The sequence below is a fragment of the Vulpes vulpes genome, chromosome 4 (genome assembly GCF_048418805.1).
Source record: "Vulpes vulpes isolate BD-2025 chromosome 4, VulVul3, whole genome shotgun sequence".
NCBI classification, from domain to species: domain Eukaryota; kingdom Metazoa; phylum Chordata; class Mammalia; order Carnivora; family Canidae; genus Vulpes; species Vulpes vulpes.
In genome coordinates this window covers 111,627,277-111,644,277 of record NC_132783.1, presented here as the reverse complement: position 1 = coordinate 111,644,277, position 17,001 = coordinate 111,627,277, and the positions used below count along the sequence as shown (strand labels likewise).

The window sequence follows — 17,001 nt, the reverse complement described above, 5'->3', positions numbered from 1 at the left end:
GATGTTATTGTTAAAGCAATCATACATTCCTGGGCTGTATCTCACTTTGTCATGATGTCTAATCCTTTTTGTATGTTGTGTGGATTTGGTTTTATTGAGCAAGCAAGGATTTGCTGGGTCACATGGTTACTCTGTGCTTTAAAATTTGAGTAACTGCTTGTTTCATAAGTTATTGCACTGTTTTACCTTCCCACCAGCAATGTCTGAGGGTTCCAATTTCCCAGCCTCACCAACATTGGAAGGAGTAATCAGATCCCAGAGGGGAGAGACCTTGAAAGATGAGTGAAATCCAGTCATACCGTGAGAGGAGGATGTGCGTTTACTTCGGAGATAACTGTTCACTTTAAGTGCTCACATGTTAACTATTTGAACCTTTTTGATAGAGTTCTTTCTAAAACATAAACAGGTTTTTTTTGCTATTTATACTCCTTTTCCTCCTCTCCCAATCTTAAAATCCTGGTATCTTGGACATAGCAATGTATTTCTTGATGTCTTGGGCTCACTGGCCATCTACTCATTGGATAATTCGTTACGTAGCTACGAATGTGTGCTTGATACTGTGCTTGGGAGCTGGGTGGGAGTTAGACACAGCTCCTGCCCTCAAGGAATTTGGCATTTAGAGCTGGAGAGAAAATGTAAAAGATGTAATAAAGCGTTCTGGATGCCATGAAAGTAGGGGCGCACTGGGTTTAAGGAGGGCCAGGGGAGGAAGTGAATTCAGGTAGAGGGTAGGAGAGGCAGAAAGGCTCCTTAAGGAGGTAACATTCCCTTCATCCTCCGCTCCCTCAGCCCCAGGATCATTCTGGCAATGTATGAAGCCTTCAGTGGGTTCTACTGTGTCCTGTGCTAGTGATGATACTTCTATAGGCCATTGAAGTATGTAGAGTTCTGCTTCTGTGCTTGGTGGCCCAGACTCCCAAGCCCATATAGTTAGTTCCTCTCCATCCCGCATGGCTCTGCCTCTCCTCTTCATGCAGCACTGTGAGGCTTGCTGCTGTCAGCTCTGGGGCTGCACCTAACCTATGGCTTTATTTTACAGATAGGCGATACATTAAAAGAAGTGCCAAGTGGCCACAGTGGGGTTTGAAGCCACAAGGTTTGACCACTGGGTCATTTCATTTCCAGCCTGTTCAGGATAAGCCACAGGGTCCATTCTGGTACAATCTGTGGAAGTCCTGCAAGATGCATATGGGTGACTGTGTCCCTGTTTGGCCCCCACACCTATGAAGATGCTGACTCTGACATGTGGAAGGGTCTCAGCTGCAGAGGAAATACTGACCTGTGAAGCTACATCCTGTCACAGCAAACTTGGGTCCCTGTGTAATCTCCGACATGCCCAGTGTATACATGGAAAAGCAGGCTGCACTCCAGGTTCCTTCTTTGGATTTTTCCTTGCTCAGTCAAGAATACACTTTTTTTAAAGAGGGACAGTCTAAGCCTCCCTTTTATATTTACATATTTGTTTACATATTTATTTATATAATATTTATATATATAAATATACTCATATTTATCATTTTTTAAATTATGTATTTGTTTATGTATTTAATTGCTTTCTAGCTGGAGAGATTACAGGCAGCGAAAATATTTCCTGGCCTCTTGATGTTTGTGGGACCCAGAGGTGATAGTTACCTAATCTTTTCAGGTTGGCAGAGGGTTGTTCTTCATGAGGGAAAAAGCAGCCAAGCTACAGGGGGAAAAAAGTAAAGTCCTTGGTACTTTTCATAAAGGTACAAAAGTAGGTGTCGTCCAGAAGAAAGGGCAAAGAACTGGGAGTCAAGATATCCCCTTTCTGGCCGAGCTCAGCCATCAGCTGACCACGTGACCTTGAAAGAAAGTTTTCACTTCTCAGTAACACCATGCCCTCTTCAGAAAAACAGCAAAAATAACACCTGTTCTCTCGAAACTGCAGGGTGGTTGTGATTAAGGAAATCAATGTGAAAGACCTATAGAGTTGAGATGCTGCAGTTGAGATAATGGTAATGCCCTCCTTTTTTTTTTTTTTTTTTTAAATAGAACTGTTGCAGTGTTTGCTTCATCCATTCACTGTGTTGAAAAGAGGCCACCCGGCTGCTAACATTTCCCAAGGGCTTACTCTGTGCCTGCTATTGGGCAGCATTCCACATTCTGTAATGTTATATAATCCTCAGAATAAATCACTGAGGGCTGGGACTATTATTAATTATTGCCCCCATAAAGGTAAGGAAACCAAGACTTGAGAAGTTAATATGCTTATTTATGGTTATATAGCTTAGTGACAGATGACAGATTTGAGTCCATAGCTAAAGCTTAACTGTTACACTTTGTTTGGTATTCCACTTCTGTAAAAAGATCTTACTCTTTTTTTCCTTTCCTTCCAGAAAGTCAAATAGAAAATGACAATGCAGATCTTTTGCTTACATAGTAGCAGCCTTTAGGGTGTGGTTAGTCAGAATCTGCATCCCCAAAGCCAGGTTTTCCTGGCACCCTTCTGGTGTTTGTGGGGCCCATCTCCTCTTCTCGGGGTCCCTCAGTCATCTGAGCCACTGTGCCCCTAAAGCCCTTCCCAGAAGCAGATTGCCTTGGAGCCCAGAGTTCTTACTTTTTGGTGAAACCAGGCTGCTGGGTTTGAGCTTGTTAGCAAGATGTTGAATTTAAATTTGCCATCAGTGCCTGCCCTGACAGCCTGCAGCTGTGCCTGGTAAGTGACACTCTCAGAGCACTGTTCATTGTTCAATATTTTTATTAATTTCTTTTCCAAAGTGGCAAAATGGCCACATGTTCATTGACTGGATATGAGGAATTATTCTCATTTGGAAGATTGTGAAATGGGCAGGACACTTGAGCCAGAAAACAAGTGCCTGTTTTCATGTATACTGCTTAAAATGCCCAAAATGTTTTTTTTTTTTCTTTCTGATTGATGTGGAGTTGGCAGTGACTTACAGCACTTGAGTTAAAAATGTCTGATTTCCTTCTCCCTGAGGCAGTGAATGATCTACAAACAAACACAGGAATCCATTAGAGAAGCTGAATTTACAAGGAGAAAAGGAAGGTTGCATTAACAGAAATAAAGACTCCTAATTTACTGGCTTGTAGGCTGTTCACTTATTGATTCTCTTCAAGGGAGGTGCAGGGGTATTATTGTGTTAAAGGAAAAACCTGAAGGGTTATTCTGGTAGATGAATTGTTTTGAAGCTTGTAAAGTCCAGAAGAAACCCAGGTTGTAGGAAGGTGAAAAGAAAGATCATGGCAAGTGGGAGTCATGGAAGGTAAAGGAAGGGGACGTGGATAAAAGCTGATACTATATACACTGAGCTGATGATTTCTTGAACATTTTCAAACATATATAAAATTGGGTGGAAAAAAATACTATAAGCATCACACAGCATTAACAGTTATTAACTCCTAGCCAGTTTTGATTCATCTGTTACTCACTTTCTCCCCATCTAGTATTATTTGGAAGCAAACTCCTCTATCATTTTACCCATATTTTAGTAAGTGTTTCTAGAAGATAAGAACTCTTTTAAAATATAACCTTGTTATTGTTATCACATCTGAAAAATAATAGCACTGTTTCCTCAATATTATCAAACACCCAGTCACTATTAAATTTTCCTATCTCCTCATTAACGATTTTTTTTATGATTGTTTTCTTATGGTTGGCTTCTTACGATTTTGTTTGAAAGAGGATCCAAACAAGGTGACGCACTGTGATCGTCTGCCAAGTCCCCTATTGGCTATAGTTTCCCCTCCATCTCTTTTTTCCCCCATGGAATTTATTTATTGAAGACACTGAGTCATTTATCCCGCAGAGTTTCCCATAGATTATGTTTTACTAATTACATCACTGTGGTGTATTTTAATGTGTTCTTGTGTCCCCTCCATTTCCTATGAATGAGTGTCAAAGGCTTGATTGGGTTTAAGTGTTTTGCTTTGGGTCCAGCATTCTTCATAAGGTAATGGTGTGCTTTTCCGTCAGGAGGCACATAATATCTGATTGTAATTCATTTAGTGATGCCAGCAGTGGTTGACGATCAGTGCCTATATCCATTTTAAGGGTTAGAAAAATGGGGATATTTTAGTTGCCAATATTTCTGGGGGAAAAAAGAACTCCTATATCTGTAGAGAGAAACATCCCCTCTTCTGCAATTTGGTTATCCAGCGGTCAGTTTGTATAGGAAAGGTATGTTAAATGTTTGCTTTTTTCCTTTTTTGTACCTATTTTCAACATAAAGTTTGGTTCACAGGTATCCTCCAGCAGTAAACAAACAAAAGTTAACAAAACCAAGGTCTAATTGTCTTTATTATTTCATGGATTTAAACATATTTGATATTGTTTCATTGAGGTATACTAACTGTGCTCACAGTCCCCTTTGTTGGCCAATGGAAGCTGCCTCAGGTTGGCTCCTGGGTCCCTTGGACACACCCCAGGAGTCATGGTTAGAGAGCTGCTTCCTTGCTTTCTTCTGTGACACCTTGCTCTAAGCCTTTCTTATACTTTTTCTGTCCCAGACCTGGACGAGCTGTTTCTTCAAAATACTGATCCTTTTAGTGGGAAATGCTAATTTTCAGACCACAGCTTGACACAGCTTGACACTAAAGGCACTCATTCATTGCTCATGGGTTGGTCATTGCGTCCTGGGCTTTTCAGTGCACAGAGCTAGGAAGTAAATGCACATATATACATACATACAAACATACATATGGTATATTTAAAGTCAGAACACATGATGACTTCCTACTAATACCCAATTTCCTATTCAGGACTATTTGGTTTACTTGGTTTAATATCTCCTTTCACCAAGAATGGCAGTGCTCAACACCACCAGGAATGATAGAGTATTCCACAATTACTAATTTGTTTTACTTTGCACTGCAACAATTAACCAATATAATTACTAAAAAAAGCATGAGTTTTTTGTTTTTGTTTTTGTTTTTGTTTTTTTTGCAACTCTTCATTGTTCTTAGGGTATCTCCCATCAGAAATGTAGGATCAAATTTCTGAATGTGAAAATCACTTGGAATAGGTTCTTTCTGTGTAGTTATGCCAACAACTAACACAAATATACCTTCATTTGTTTTATCTTACTTTTTTGGGGGGATGGTTGCTTTTTTAAATTTAAATTTTATTTTATAATTATGTAAAGTATGTGATTTCAAAGTCAAATCTACAAAACAGTATATCCAAAGAATTCTTGCCTCTATCTCTACACCCTCAAGCCTATCTTCCCCATAGGTGGCCAGTTTTTAAAACTAGGTGATTTATCCTTTCATTGTTTGATTTTTAATGTGTGTGTGTGCGTGCGCGCGCGCATCACTCCTTTCTTAAATAAATGTATTGTACACAACTTTATCCTGGAGATCACCCCATGGTTGTGTGTATAGATAGATTCCTCATTCCTTTTTACTGCTGCCTAGTATTTCACAGTACAGCTGTACCATAGTTTATTCACACAATCTTCTGTTAAGGGGTGTTTGCATTTTGCAAACTTCTGTCTGCTATTCCAGATGATGCTGCAGTCAATAGCGTTGTGCAAATGTCTTTTTGCATTTTTATCAATTTATCTTTGGGATAGTTTCCTAGAAGTGGGATTGTGGGTCAAAGAATAAAATGCATATACAAGTTTGTTAGATATTACCAGATTTCCTTCCTTATGCTATCTTACATCCTTACCAAGGTCCTAGAGATGGAGCCCAGGCATTTTATTATTAAAAAGCTATGCCTGTGGGAGATGCCTGGGTGTCTCAGTGGATTAAGCATCCGGCTCTTGATTTTGGCCTACATCATGATCTTGGGGTCATAAAATTGAGCCCCACGAAGGGCTCTGTACTCTGTGGGGAACCTCCTTAAGATTATCTCCTTCTCCCTCTGCCCCTCCCTCCTCTCAAACAAATAACTAAATCTTAAAAAAACAACAACTGTGCCTGTAGTTCTTTGGCACAAGCAGGACCAATAATCACTGATGTGTAGCATTTGAAAAGATTTACTGTAGAGACAGACCTCCTGTCAGTAACACGCAGTCTTGCAATATGAGTCTGAGCACGTGGAAGGGAGCACAAAATCTGGAACTGGACACCTTGGTTCCAACCCCAGCCTGACACTTACCAGCACTTGACGTTGTGAAATTACTTAAGTTTGAGCTTCTGTTGGCTCTTCTATAAAATGGGAATAATCATAGGACCTACCTATGGGTTGATGCAAGGTTAATCCAGAAATAGTGGAGTGCTTAGCAGTGTAGGGGCTAAAGAAATATTATTATTATTATTAGAATTAATGAAGAGTTATTAGGGCTTTGGAGCTTGTAGATCATTATGCTCTACTCTATAAAATTATTAGTTCTTCCTATGAAATGAATTTAATATTAATGTAAGAAAGAAGATAATTTTTTGTGTGTTGATTGGTAAATGGTTTTGCTGTAGAACTGGATGCCCTGTAGAATTCAGGGGAGAGAATAGGAAGAAGCACAGGCATGGAGAGGACCTGAAACCACCACCATGAGGTCAAATGCCTGCAGAAGACAGAGGGGAAATCACTTCTGAGCTCCTCGTGCCCTCATTTGACGTGGCATTCGCTGTCACCACAGTACCTGACAGGGAAGTGTGTTAGGAGACTCCATGAAGTGTGAAGAAGCATAGTTAGCTGCTCAGCCCCGAGCTGCCCTCGCAGCCATGAGCCTGCAGGAGACACTAGTTTAGAGACAGCATGCCCTTGGGTACACTCTGCAGCCCCTAGATCCAGCTGTCATGTTGGTGGTCCTATTCTACCCTGGTTTAGATGCCTCATTTCCTGACAAGCAATCAAGGACACATTCTCTGACACTTCAAAACTCTAGCCTGCAAGCCCATCTCAGGCTTGCCTGGGATTTGGGGAAGGGAAGAGAGGGGTGCTCAGAGCATCAGAAGTGGGCTTTCTCTTTGTTTCCTTATTCAAATGTGCTAAAGGGGCAGCTCGTTATTATTGTTAATCTTATTAAACTCAGTTTTTTGACTTTTATTCACCTAGTTTACTCTGTTTTGCTTTGCTTTGTACTTTGCTTCATTTATTTCTGCTTTTGTAATGGTCAGTCCTTGCATTTTCATTTCTTTGGGTTGATTTTTTATTCCTTTTTAAGATTTTTGAGTCAAAATTAGGTTCATTTAGTTTCACTTTCTTACTTTCTGCTAAATATGTTTAAGACATTTATTTCAGCTATTTCAATTTTAAGTGTTTCATAATTTCTATTTGAATTCCTTTTTAGCTGTGAGTAGCCTTGAAGTATGTTTTTGCAAACTTTCATAGGTATAGGAGGTTTTTTGGCTGTGATTTGTATTATTGATTTTGAATTGTGTTGCATGGTCATTTGTGAACGTAACTTCTAGGATGTCATATTTGGGAGAACTTGTGAGAACCTGTTTTATGGTCTAAATCAGGATCTTTTTTTTTAATCAACGTTTCATGTACACTTTAAAAAAATGAGTATTCTGTTTGCTGGGTGCTGAGTTCTTAAAATAGTAGTTAGCTTGGGTTGGGTTAAGTGCATCTTCAGATCCCCTTTAGCCTCACTGCTAGGGGAAGCTCTCATCAAATCCACTGCACTCTGCCAGGGTCCAGGACACAGAAATGTCCATTTAGGACTGATTTACTTGGTGTGCCTCAAAGCATCTCCAGACCAAGGAAGACCATGGCTCTTCCATTTTTGCAAATAAGGTTAAATTTGTTGGAGTCTGAATTCTTGTAGTTCCAGCTTACTGAGTTTGGAGTAGAATCAAGTCAATAATCGTGGCTATTTCTATCATGTATATTTGTGCTGTTTGGTAACTTAGGAGTAGAACTGATCCATATCCTCATGCAGAACAGAAGTTGGGGGTGGCCGAGGCTCCTGTCTAGCATCAGGTACATCTGAGGCCCTTTGCCCTTAGTCACTGTGGTTGTATGGGTGTCATATAACTGCTCGGAGCCTTTTCATTTATCAGTTCTGTAAACCACCTGCCGTGTTGATCACAGAAGGTGGTGGTGAAGTTTAGTCCAGATAATAGACATTAAAAAAAAAAAAACTTCCTAAACTGTAAAGAGATCCTCAAATATCAGGTACAGGTTGTGAGCACCTTGTGAAGACGCAGCAGATGGAAGTGGTCTCGATGCATGTAAAGCCCCCTTCATTCTCTGGGAGATATTGAGACACATTTGGAGGCCCCTAACATTCTTTTCCCTCAGTGCAGAAGACAGCAGCTGCAGCCATGACCACCCACGTCACCCTGGAAGATGCCCTGTCCAACGTGGACCTGCTGGAAGAGCTGCCCCTCCCCGACCAGCAGCCATGCATCGAGCCACCACCTTCCTCCATCATGTACCAGGTCAGTTCTTCCAGAGGACCAGGGAGTTCCAGATCCCTTCTGAGGGTTTGCCCTGAAGGCACAGGGAAGGGGGATGCCTGCCTCTAAAAGGTGAAAGGTCTTGAGCTGATGGAGTCCCTCGTGCCCTGGTGGAGCTGAGTATGAGGAATAGATTAGCTCGTAAACATAAACCAGGGCTATTTGTCCTCCCCAGGGAAGGCTTGTTGATCCTCTCTGACCTCAAATACCTTCCCTGCTGTTCTTGCTGCAGCACCAACCAAGGATCTGGGAGCTCTGATCTCATGAATTAAATATTACAATTTAGAAACCCCTAGAGCCTGCCTGGGTAATTACTTTTCCTTCATGTATGTGAGAAGAGCTTTCAGCTCCCCATAGCAGCTAATGGCTCAGGGATGCCAGTCACCATTGTTTGCTTGTGCCTGAGCTTATGATAAACCATGATCAGATCGCTCAAAACCATGACGCCCCCCCCCCCCCCCCCGCCCAACCACCCATCAGGGCATGATGGGAAGGGCAGCAGTGTAGCTGGAGTCCACTTTATAGATAGCCCCTCATCCGGGCATGCCAGGTGAGCATGCCACATTGGGAAAGAATAAGTTAATATGAAATTTTTAGCCATGTTTGACCTTTTGTAGGTTCTGGGCCTGCTAACTGAAACTAAATATGAATGCATAATATATTTGTAATTTCATTCAGTAGTTAGATTTTATTTAAGCATATTCCTGAAGGTTCAGGTGACAAAACGGCTTATTCACATTTTCTAACCCACATTAAATTTTTGATTACATAAATATCTTTTTTATTACAGGCAATACAGAAAAGTATAACAAAATAAAATTTCCCTGTAACTATGTCTACATATACATACACATACTCCTTTTTACCATATATATGATATATATATTATACATTGATATAGATATATATTGTTTAACCAAAAGGGAAGCAGAGTATATATATTGCTCTATAATTTGGCTTTTTTAACTTAAAGTTTATTGTGGGTATTTTTCCATAGCAATACTACAGTGCTACCATCTTATTTTTGACCACCACATAGTACTTATAAGTCCCTCGTATGGATACGCTATTATTTATTTATTAGCCTTTTGCTGTTAATGGACATTTGGATGGTTTCCAATTTTTGCTGTCACCAAAAATGCTGCAATTATCATCCTTATGCATAAGTATCTGCAGCCTCAGGTGAGTATTTTTGCAATTTCTGGATGAAAATAATGCACACCTTAATTTTTAATAGCTCTTTAGGTTTCTATAGTTTAAGCGTGTACTTCCAAGGCTCTGCCGGGTGAACCTGGGAAAGCAGATGCAGGCCCCATCTAGCCAGCGCCTGCCCAGTGTGAGTCAGAGTGGGGTTTCTTGGGGGAAGATCAGAGGAACAATGTGGAGATAGGTTTCCACAGAGACGTGTGGCATTTGTTGGCAGTGGTTTGGACTCGTTTTTGGACACCCAGCCACCTTGGACTCATTTTCCAACAAACGAATATTTCTGTCCTCTAATTCCTCCAGGCTAACTTTGACACAAACTTCGAGGACAGGAATGCATTTGTCACAGGCATTGCAAGGTACATTGAGCAGGCTACGGTCCATTCCAGCATGGTAAGTCGCCGTGATCCTGCCAGCACGGGAGGGGCTTGTGCTCAGCTATTCCCAGAGCTGCCTGCCTCAGACTGGTCTCCGTAAGCCGGTTCTCAGGTCCTGCCCCACCCCCTCTCAATGCCTCGGGCACACTGTTCCCCTGCCTTCTGGCTCGCCTGTGGGGCCCCACTGGATCCCATTATTTATATCCGTGAACTTCTGTAGCTTTTCAGGTTAATGTGCAGTTTAATCCTGCCTTGTCTTATACTTTATAGATTACTGGCTATGTGGAAATTTGTCTCTTGACAAAAGCAAAAGGTTTCTCAAAAAGAAGAGATGGTGGCTATAGAATAACATCTTATTAACCCAAGGAAGTTCATGGTCTAAATCATTCACAAATGGGGTCGATGGTCTAATAGGTCTGTATCTGACCTATCTGTAAGGAATCATCCATTTTCCACTTGCCTCTTGGGCTTTGATCGATTTTATTCTCTCTCTCTTTTTTTTTTAAAGATTTTATCTATTTATTCATGAGAGAGGCAGAGAGAGAGAGGCAGAGACATAGGCAGAGGGAGAAACAGGCCTCATGCAGGGAGCCCAATGCGGGACTTGATCCCAGGACTCTGGGACCACAACCTGAGCCAAAGGCAGACGCCTAACCACTGAGCCACCCAGGCATCCCCATTGCTTTTATTCTCATGTAGCCCTGGAATTTGAAGAATTTCAGAACCCTCATTCAGAGGCTCTGCCTGTAGCTCATTGGACCTTTCTCACTGTATCAGTTATATGCTAAAGCCTTGCCTTACCATCCCTAGCCCCATTCATTCAATATATATTGTATACCTGGTACCCGCAGAGACTGCTAAATGTAGGAGAGGGAGATACACAAGGACAAATAGTGGCCAGTCTTGATTCTCAATGAGGCAAGTGAACAAACTTTCCATTTATTGAACACTTTCTGTGCAGGTATTTTATTTATTTAAAAAATATATTTTTTCCAATGTAGTTAACATACAGTGTTATATTAGTTTCAGGTGTACAATATAGTGATTCAACAGTTCTGTACATAACTCAATGCTCATTCTAAGTATCCTCTTTATCCCCATCACCTGTTTCAGCCATTCCACCTATTCCCCAGCCCACCTCCTCCCTGTAACCATCAGTTTGTTCTCTGTGGTTAAGAGTCTATTTTTTGGTATGTCTTTTTTTTCCCCCTGTGTTTGTTTTATTTCTTAATTTCCACATATGAGTAAAATCATATGGTGTTTGTCTTTCTCTGACTGACTTATTTTGCTTAACATTATACTCTCTAGGTCCATCAGTATTGCTGCAGTGGCAAGATTTCATTCTTTTTGTGGCTGCATAATATTCCATTCTATAGTAAATATATATATATTACATACACATATAAAATACATATCTATTATATACATATATACATAATATGTAATTATATACATATATATTTAATATATGTATTACATATATACACATATATAAAACATAGTATGTGTGTATATATATACACACATACACATACCACATCTTCTTTATCTATTCATCTATCAATGGACATGTAGGTTGTGTCCATATTTTGGCTATTGTAGATAATGCTGCAACAAACAGAAGTGCATATATCCTTTCAAATTAGTGTTTCTGTATTCTTTGGGTAAATATCTAACAGGGTGATTACTGGATCACATGATAGTTCTATTTTTAATTTTTGGGGGGAACTTCCAAACTGTCTTCCACAGTAGCTGTACCAGTTTGCATCCCTAGCAACAGTGCAAGAGGGTTCCTTTTCTCCTCATCCTCACCAACACTTGTTATTTCTTATGCTTTTGATTTTAGCCATTCTGATAGGTGTGAGGTGGCATCTCATTGTGATTATGATGTGCATTTCCCTGATATGATGAGTGATATTGAGTGTCTTTCCTTGTGTTTATTGGCCATTTGGATATCGCCTTTGGAGAAATGTCTATTCATAAATTCTCTATCAGATATTTTAAATGCACTGTTTGAATTAGTTCTCATTTCAACCCTGTGAGATAGGTTCCCATTTTACAGACAGGGAAACCCAAAGTTCAGAAAGTTAGTGAATTACTCAAGCCCTGCCACTGACAAATGACTTGGCCAAATGCAGGTCTGTCTGACTATAAAACCTGTGCTCTAGATTACTCTGTGTAGGCAAATAGAAATGTATTAAGTTAAAGGTAAATGACAAGGTAAAAGTTCAAAGCTCTCTGCTTTTGAAGAGTTAAGGGTCAGAGAAAGTTTGTTGAAAGAAGGGGCTTTTGAGTAGGGCCTTGTATGCTATATATATACAGATACACATTTTAACCGTTTGTATGATAATTTAAAATGTGTAAGATATTCTCACACATAGATATCATTGGAGCCTTATAATAGCCCTGTGACTCACAAAGGGATCATTATGTCCATTTTAGAGATGAGAAAACTGAGACCTGGAGAAGTGAACAAGCAAGTTACTCATGATCCCACAAACTAACAAATTATAGGGTTGAACTTGGAATCAAGCAAGGCTTTTGGTTACCAGTCCTGATCTCTTTACACTCAATTCTGCTGTCTCTTGTAGTTAGAATTTTATGTGTCAGAGATGAAGTGGGGAGGGCACACTAGATGGTGGAACGAGCAGAAGCAAAGACACAGAGACAAAGATTCTCAGAGACTTCCTGGGTTTGGGTTTCTCTGTGCACACACATATATAGTGTCTCTCTCTTTGTCCACATGCCCTTTCTTGAGCTTGTACACTGCACTTGCTTTGAGAGCATTAAAAAACACCAAGGCCTGGGCCCCTACCTGGAAATAAGGATTTAGTTCTCGTGGGGCATGGCCTGGGCATCAGGGGTGATCCAGTGATTCAGGCCAACTCTAAATGAGAAAATGGTGACATTTTTAAGGTAAAAGATGAGCCTAAGCAGAGCCATGACCAGAACTTCAATCTCCTGAGGCTGCACTTAGGGCTCTTCCTGCCACACTGTCCTGACTTCTGCACTCCAGGCATATAGCAAAGTTGATGGTCACCTGAACAATCCATTGGGCAGCATCTACACTATACTTGTTCGCTGCACTTGCTCACAGCACACAGCCTGAAGCCTGGGACCTGTGAGCACTCAGTAAACCATTCATTGAGTGAAAGTGCAAATCTCACCCTGCTGGTGGGCTGTTTGGTGCTAACAAGTGGACACACATTCCCTCTGTTACTGTCACTTCTCTCTTTTGACATCTTTTCTGAAGCAGGAGCAGCAGGAGACCCACAGGCTAGGTTCTTGGTTCTCTCTGGTCTCAAGGACAATCTGTTACTGATTTTAAAAGTACTCCAAATTAAAAATTGAAAGTATGACTCATTATTGACATTTGCTGTTGAAAGCAAAACTGTAAAAAGTAATAGATTCCAAATTAAATCTGATCTTGCACTAGGGAGATACTATGAAGTAGATGTGATATGTGGAATTAAAAAATTAGGGGATCCCTGGGTGGCTCAGTGGTTTAGCAACTGCCTTCGGCCCAGGGCATGATCCTAGAGTCCTGGGATTGAGTCCCATGTCGGGCTCCCTGCGTGGAGCCTGCTTCTCCCTCTGCCTATGTCTCTGCCTCTCTCTCTCTCTCTCTCTCTCTCTCTGTCTCTCATGAATAAATAAATAAAATCTTTTTTAAAAAATTAGTAAAGGTTCATTTTTATATCAGTACATACATTTACAAGACACATGGTCTAATGATACTCTTTTTTATTGCTTTTTTGGAAACTTCACATAGCATCAAATTCACCACTTAGAGGGTATAATTCAGCGTTTCTTTTATGTATTTACAGTGTCATACAAAATCCCTACCTTTTTATTGCCATCACCACAGCGAAACCCCAAGCCCATTACCAGTCATTCCCAATTCCTGTCTCTCCCTATCCCCTAGCAAACACTAATCTGCTGTGTTTCTATGGATCTGTCTGTTCTGAGCCATCTCATCTAAATGAATCATGTAACATGCGGCCTTTGTGACTAGCAGAATGTTTTCAGAGTTGATCCATGCTGTGGCATGTATCAGCACTTCACTCCTGCTTATTGATGAGTGCTGTTTCTTTGGGTGGCTGGGCCGCATTGTATTTATCCACCCATCAGTTAATGGCCATTTGGGTAGTTTCCACTTCTTGGTGTTAGGACAGTACCACTGTGATCAAGTGTGCACGTTTCTGCCAGACTGTCTTTTTCCTAATAATACTCTTCCCTTTACAGATCACCTAGAATGTGTGTGATGTGTGATGTATGTTTGCTGTGTGTGTGTGTGATTTAATTTTCATAAACTTCTTGGAGGTTGTCACCATCATCATCATTACACAGATACTAAATGGAGAATTTTAGGTTAAGTGATTTCTTGAAGATAAAGGACCTAAGAAGGGATAACATTGGGATTTGAGCCCAGATATTTAGATCCCGAGTTTAGGGCTCTTAGCACTTGCAGGGTGAGGTGAGTCATCACTGTATTTTTCAGATTCGTTTTCCATGCTGTTATTGGTTTTGCCATCTGCTGTATTTTTAAAAATTGATCTTAGTCATTTTCTTGCTCCTGAAATTGTAACATGGGCTCTGATAAAAGGGCAAACCTAGTATTCTGTGACATGAAAAGTAAAAGCCCATGTTTATCCAGTCCCACAGAGAGCTTGTTCTTCATAGCCTGGTGCATATGGTGCCAAAATATTTTTCATTACACGACAATATACTTTCATAATTATTACTCTGTGTTTGGTTTTTTAACTTACCTGCTGTATGTACCATTCCTCTCATTGCTTATTTTCTTGCTCACACTATATCTGAGATAACTTCCTATGGGAACAAATAGATCAACCTACTTTTTCTAAGCTGTCTGCCCAATCTTTGAAAAATGTTGCCTGCTGGTAGAGCCCTTGGGTGTCTGAGGAGCCTAATTTAAGCCTGGGTTTCTCAAACTTAATTGTGTACCTGGGAATCTGAGTCACCTGGGAGTTTTATTGAAATGCAGAATCTGATTCCCCAGGCCTAGGGAGGGGCCCGAGATTCTAGTAAGCTTCCCAGGTCCCTCTGATGCTGCTGGTCCACAGGCCACTGTGAGTGACGAGGATCTGATCTGGGGGTGGGCCGTGAAGAAGCCTGGCTCCAGTGTAATTTCTCCCTGCTGAGTGTGTTTTGCTTTTCAGAATGAAATGCTGGAGGAAGGGCACGAGTATGCAGTCATGCTGTACACCTGGCGCAGCTGCTCCCGGGCCATTCCCCAGGTGAGACTGTCCTTGCTGGGGCCACCCTCCACTTTACCCTCATCCAGGGAGCTGAGCTTTTCCAGGTGGCTGGGAGTGAGTGAAGCAGGGCCTGTTATTCAAGGGTGCTTTTCAAGATATTTAGTGAGCTTCCCATAAAACTGATGACGACTTAAAAAAATATGTATGATTTATTTCAAAAGCGAAATGTACTACCTGTATGACACCCAAACCGCTGCAGAAAGAAAAGGTGAAAGGCAAGATGTTCCCACCTTCTCACCCCCACCACTCAGACCCACCTCCAACCAAAGCATAATCACTATGGATACTTTGATGCATATTCCTCTGGATCTTTTTCCTTGAATATCCTGAATGTTCCTACAAATATTATTTGTAAATTATCATTTACAAATGTATGCTTATTTATATTGTTCTGCCAATTGCTTTTTTCCACTTGATTCCTTATTAGTAACTTTGTTGTGTTGACTCATGCAGATATTATATTTACAATAATTATCATCATGTAATTCCAGGGTTCCATTATAACAAAATTAACAAACCACAGGTGTACTAAGTAAATAGAAACTATATCCCTCTTTTCCCCTAATCTTAGCCCCCAGAGATGACTACTTATTAGCAGTTTGCCTTGAAGTCTTTCAGATTTTCTATGCCTGTATTATTTATGGACATACAAACACTGTTTTGTTTTGTGTTTCGTTTAACAAGAAAGGGACTCAGTTACACTTCATGTCCTGCAAGTTTTTTTCACCTGTCAGTTTATGGTAGCAATGTCTCCATGTCACTTCACATCCATCTGTCCCATTACTTCTAGCAGCCTTAGGATGATATTGTATGAGTACATCATATTTTATCCATTTAATCATTGACTGGTGGGTATTTACCTTATTGCTACCATTTTAAGAATTTCTTAGCAATAGCGTGAAGAATGTCCCCGTGCTTATCCTTTGCTCACTCTTCAGTTTCACTTGATCAGGTCTTGGGTTGGGTACACATGCTATGAAAACGTCTGCTATGTGATTCTGATGTGTTGAAAACTACTGGGCAGAGAAAATGGGTTTCTTGATGGGGCCAAGTATGGCCAGGGGCCTTGTCCCATGTGCATGCAGAGAAATGGCTAGAACATTTTTCTCTGCTCAGATGCTGGTGGGACCCCACTTGGGAGTTTCATTGAAAAGGCTGAAGGAGGGAGACCTTGCAGATCAAGGTAGATGTGTATACAGCTCATGGTCAGGGTACTGAACAGATTGAAGAGGAGGAGTGTTCTGATCTCAGAACTAACTGGTTTCTTTCCTGCAGCCAATGTCTAGGGAGCAGTTTTGCTCTGGTCAGACCCGTCAGGCAGGGCTACCCCAGCCCCCACTTACTAGGGTGACCACCACATTTACCATCCTAAACGAAGTGCCTTCAAGAGTGCCAAATGGGCCCCGTTAATAAGATGATAGATGTGAACCAGAATTGCGTTGATAAAGGAAGATGTGTCATCTCCCCTCTCCCCACACAGGTGAAATGCAATGAGCAGCCCAACCGGGTGGAGATCTATGAGAAGACAGTGGAAGTGCTAGAGCCAGAGGTCACCAAGCTCATGAAGTTCATGTACTTTCAGGTGAGGGGTTAGGGTGGATCTGGATCAGGAGACTTGAGAGGCCACACCTCACTGATTGCTGGGGTCTGGATTTTTGACCCAGGTTATTTATCCAATGAGCAAGAGCTTTTTGTGTGCCCCCGTGATACACCCCTTAGTGAGCAAAACAGACAAGCCTCCCTCTCTCCATGTGATTTACATCCCAGTGAGTACACAAGTGTGTTTCAGGTAGGAGAGACTGACAGTA

General features: G+C 41.0%; 1 protein-coding gene across 12 annotated transcripts in view; it reads left to right on the top strand.

Moving 5' to 3' along the window:
• The window catches only part of CYFIP2 (cytoplasmic FMR1 interacting protein 2), a 132,585-nt gene that overhangs the window by 17,980 nt on the left and 97,604 nt on the right, over nt 1-17,001 (top strand). For 6 of the 12 annotated variants that reach the window (XM_072756754.1, XM_072756750.1, XM_072756752.1 and 3 more), the window contains exons 2-5: nt 8,179-8,313; nt 9,838-9,927; nt 15,095-15,172; nt 16,674-16,775. In XM_072756754.1, coding sequence (XP_072612855.1) covers nt 8,197-8,313; nt 9,838-9,927; nt 15,095-15,172; nt 16,674-16,775 — 387 coding nt within the window. In that variant the 5' untranslated portion in view covers nt 8,179-8,196. Of the gene's footprint in view, nt 1-8,173; nt 8,314-9,837; nt 9,928-15,094; nt 15,173-16,673; nt 16,776-17,001 lie in introns of all 12 variants that reach the window. The other 6 variants (XM_072756756.1, XM_072756749.1, XM_072756751.1 and 3 more) reach the window with 1 other exon arrangement.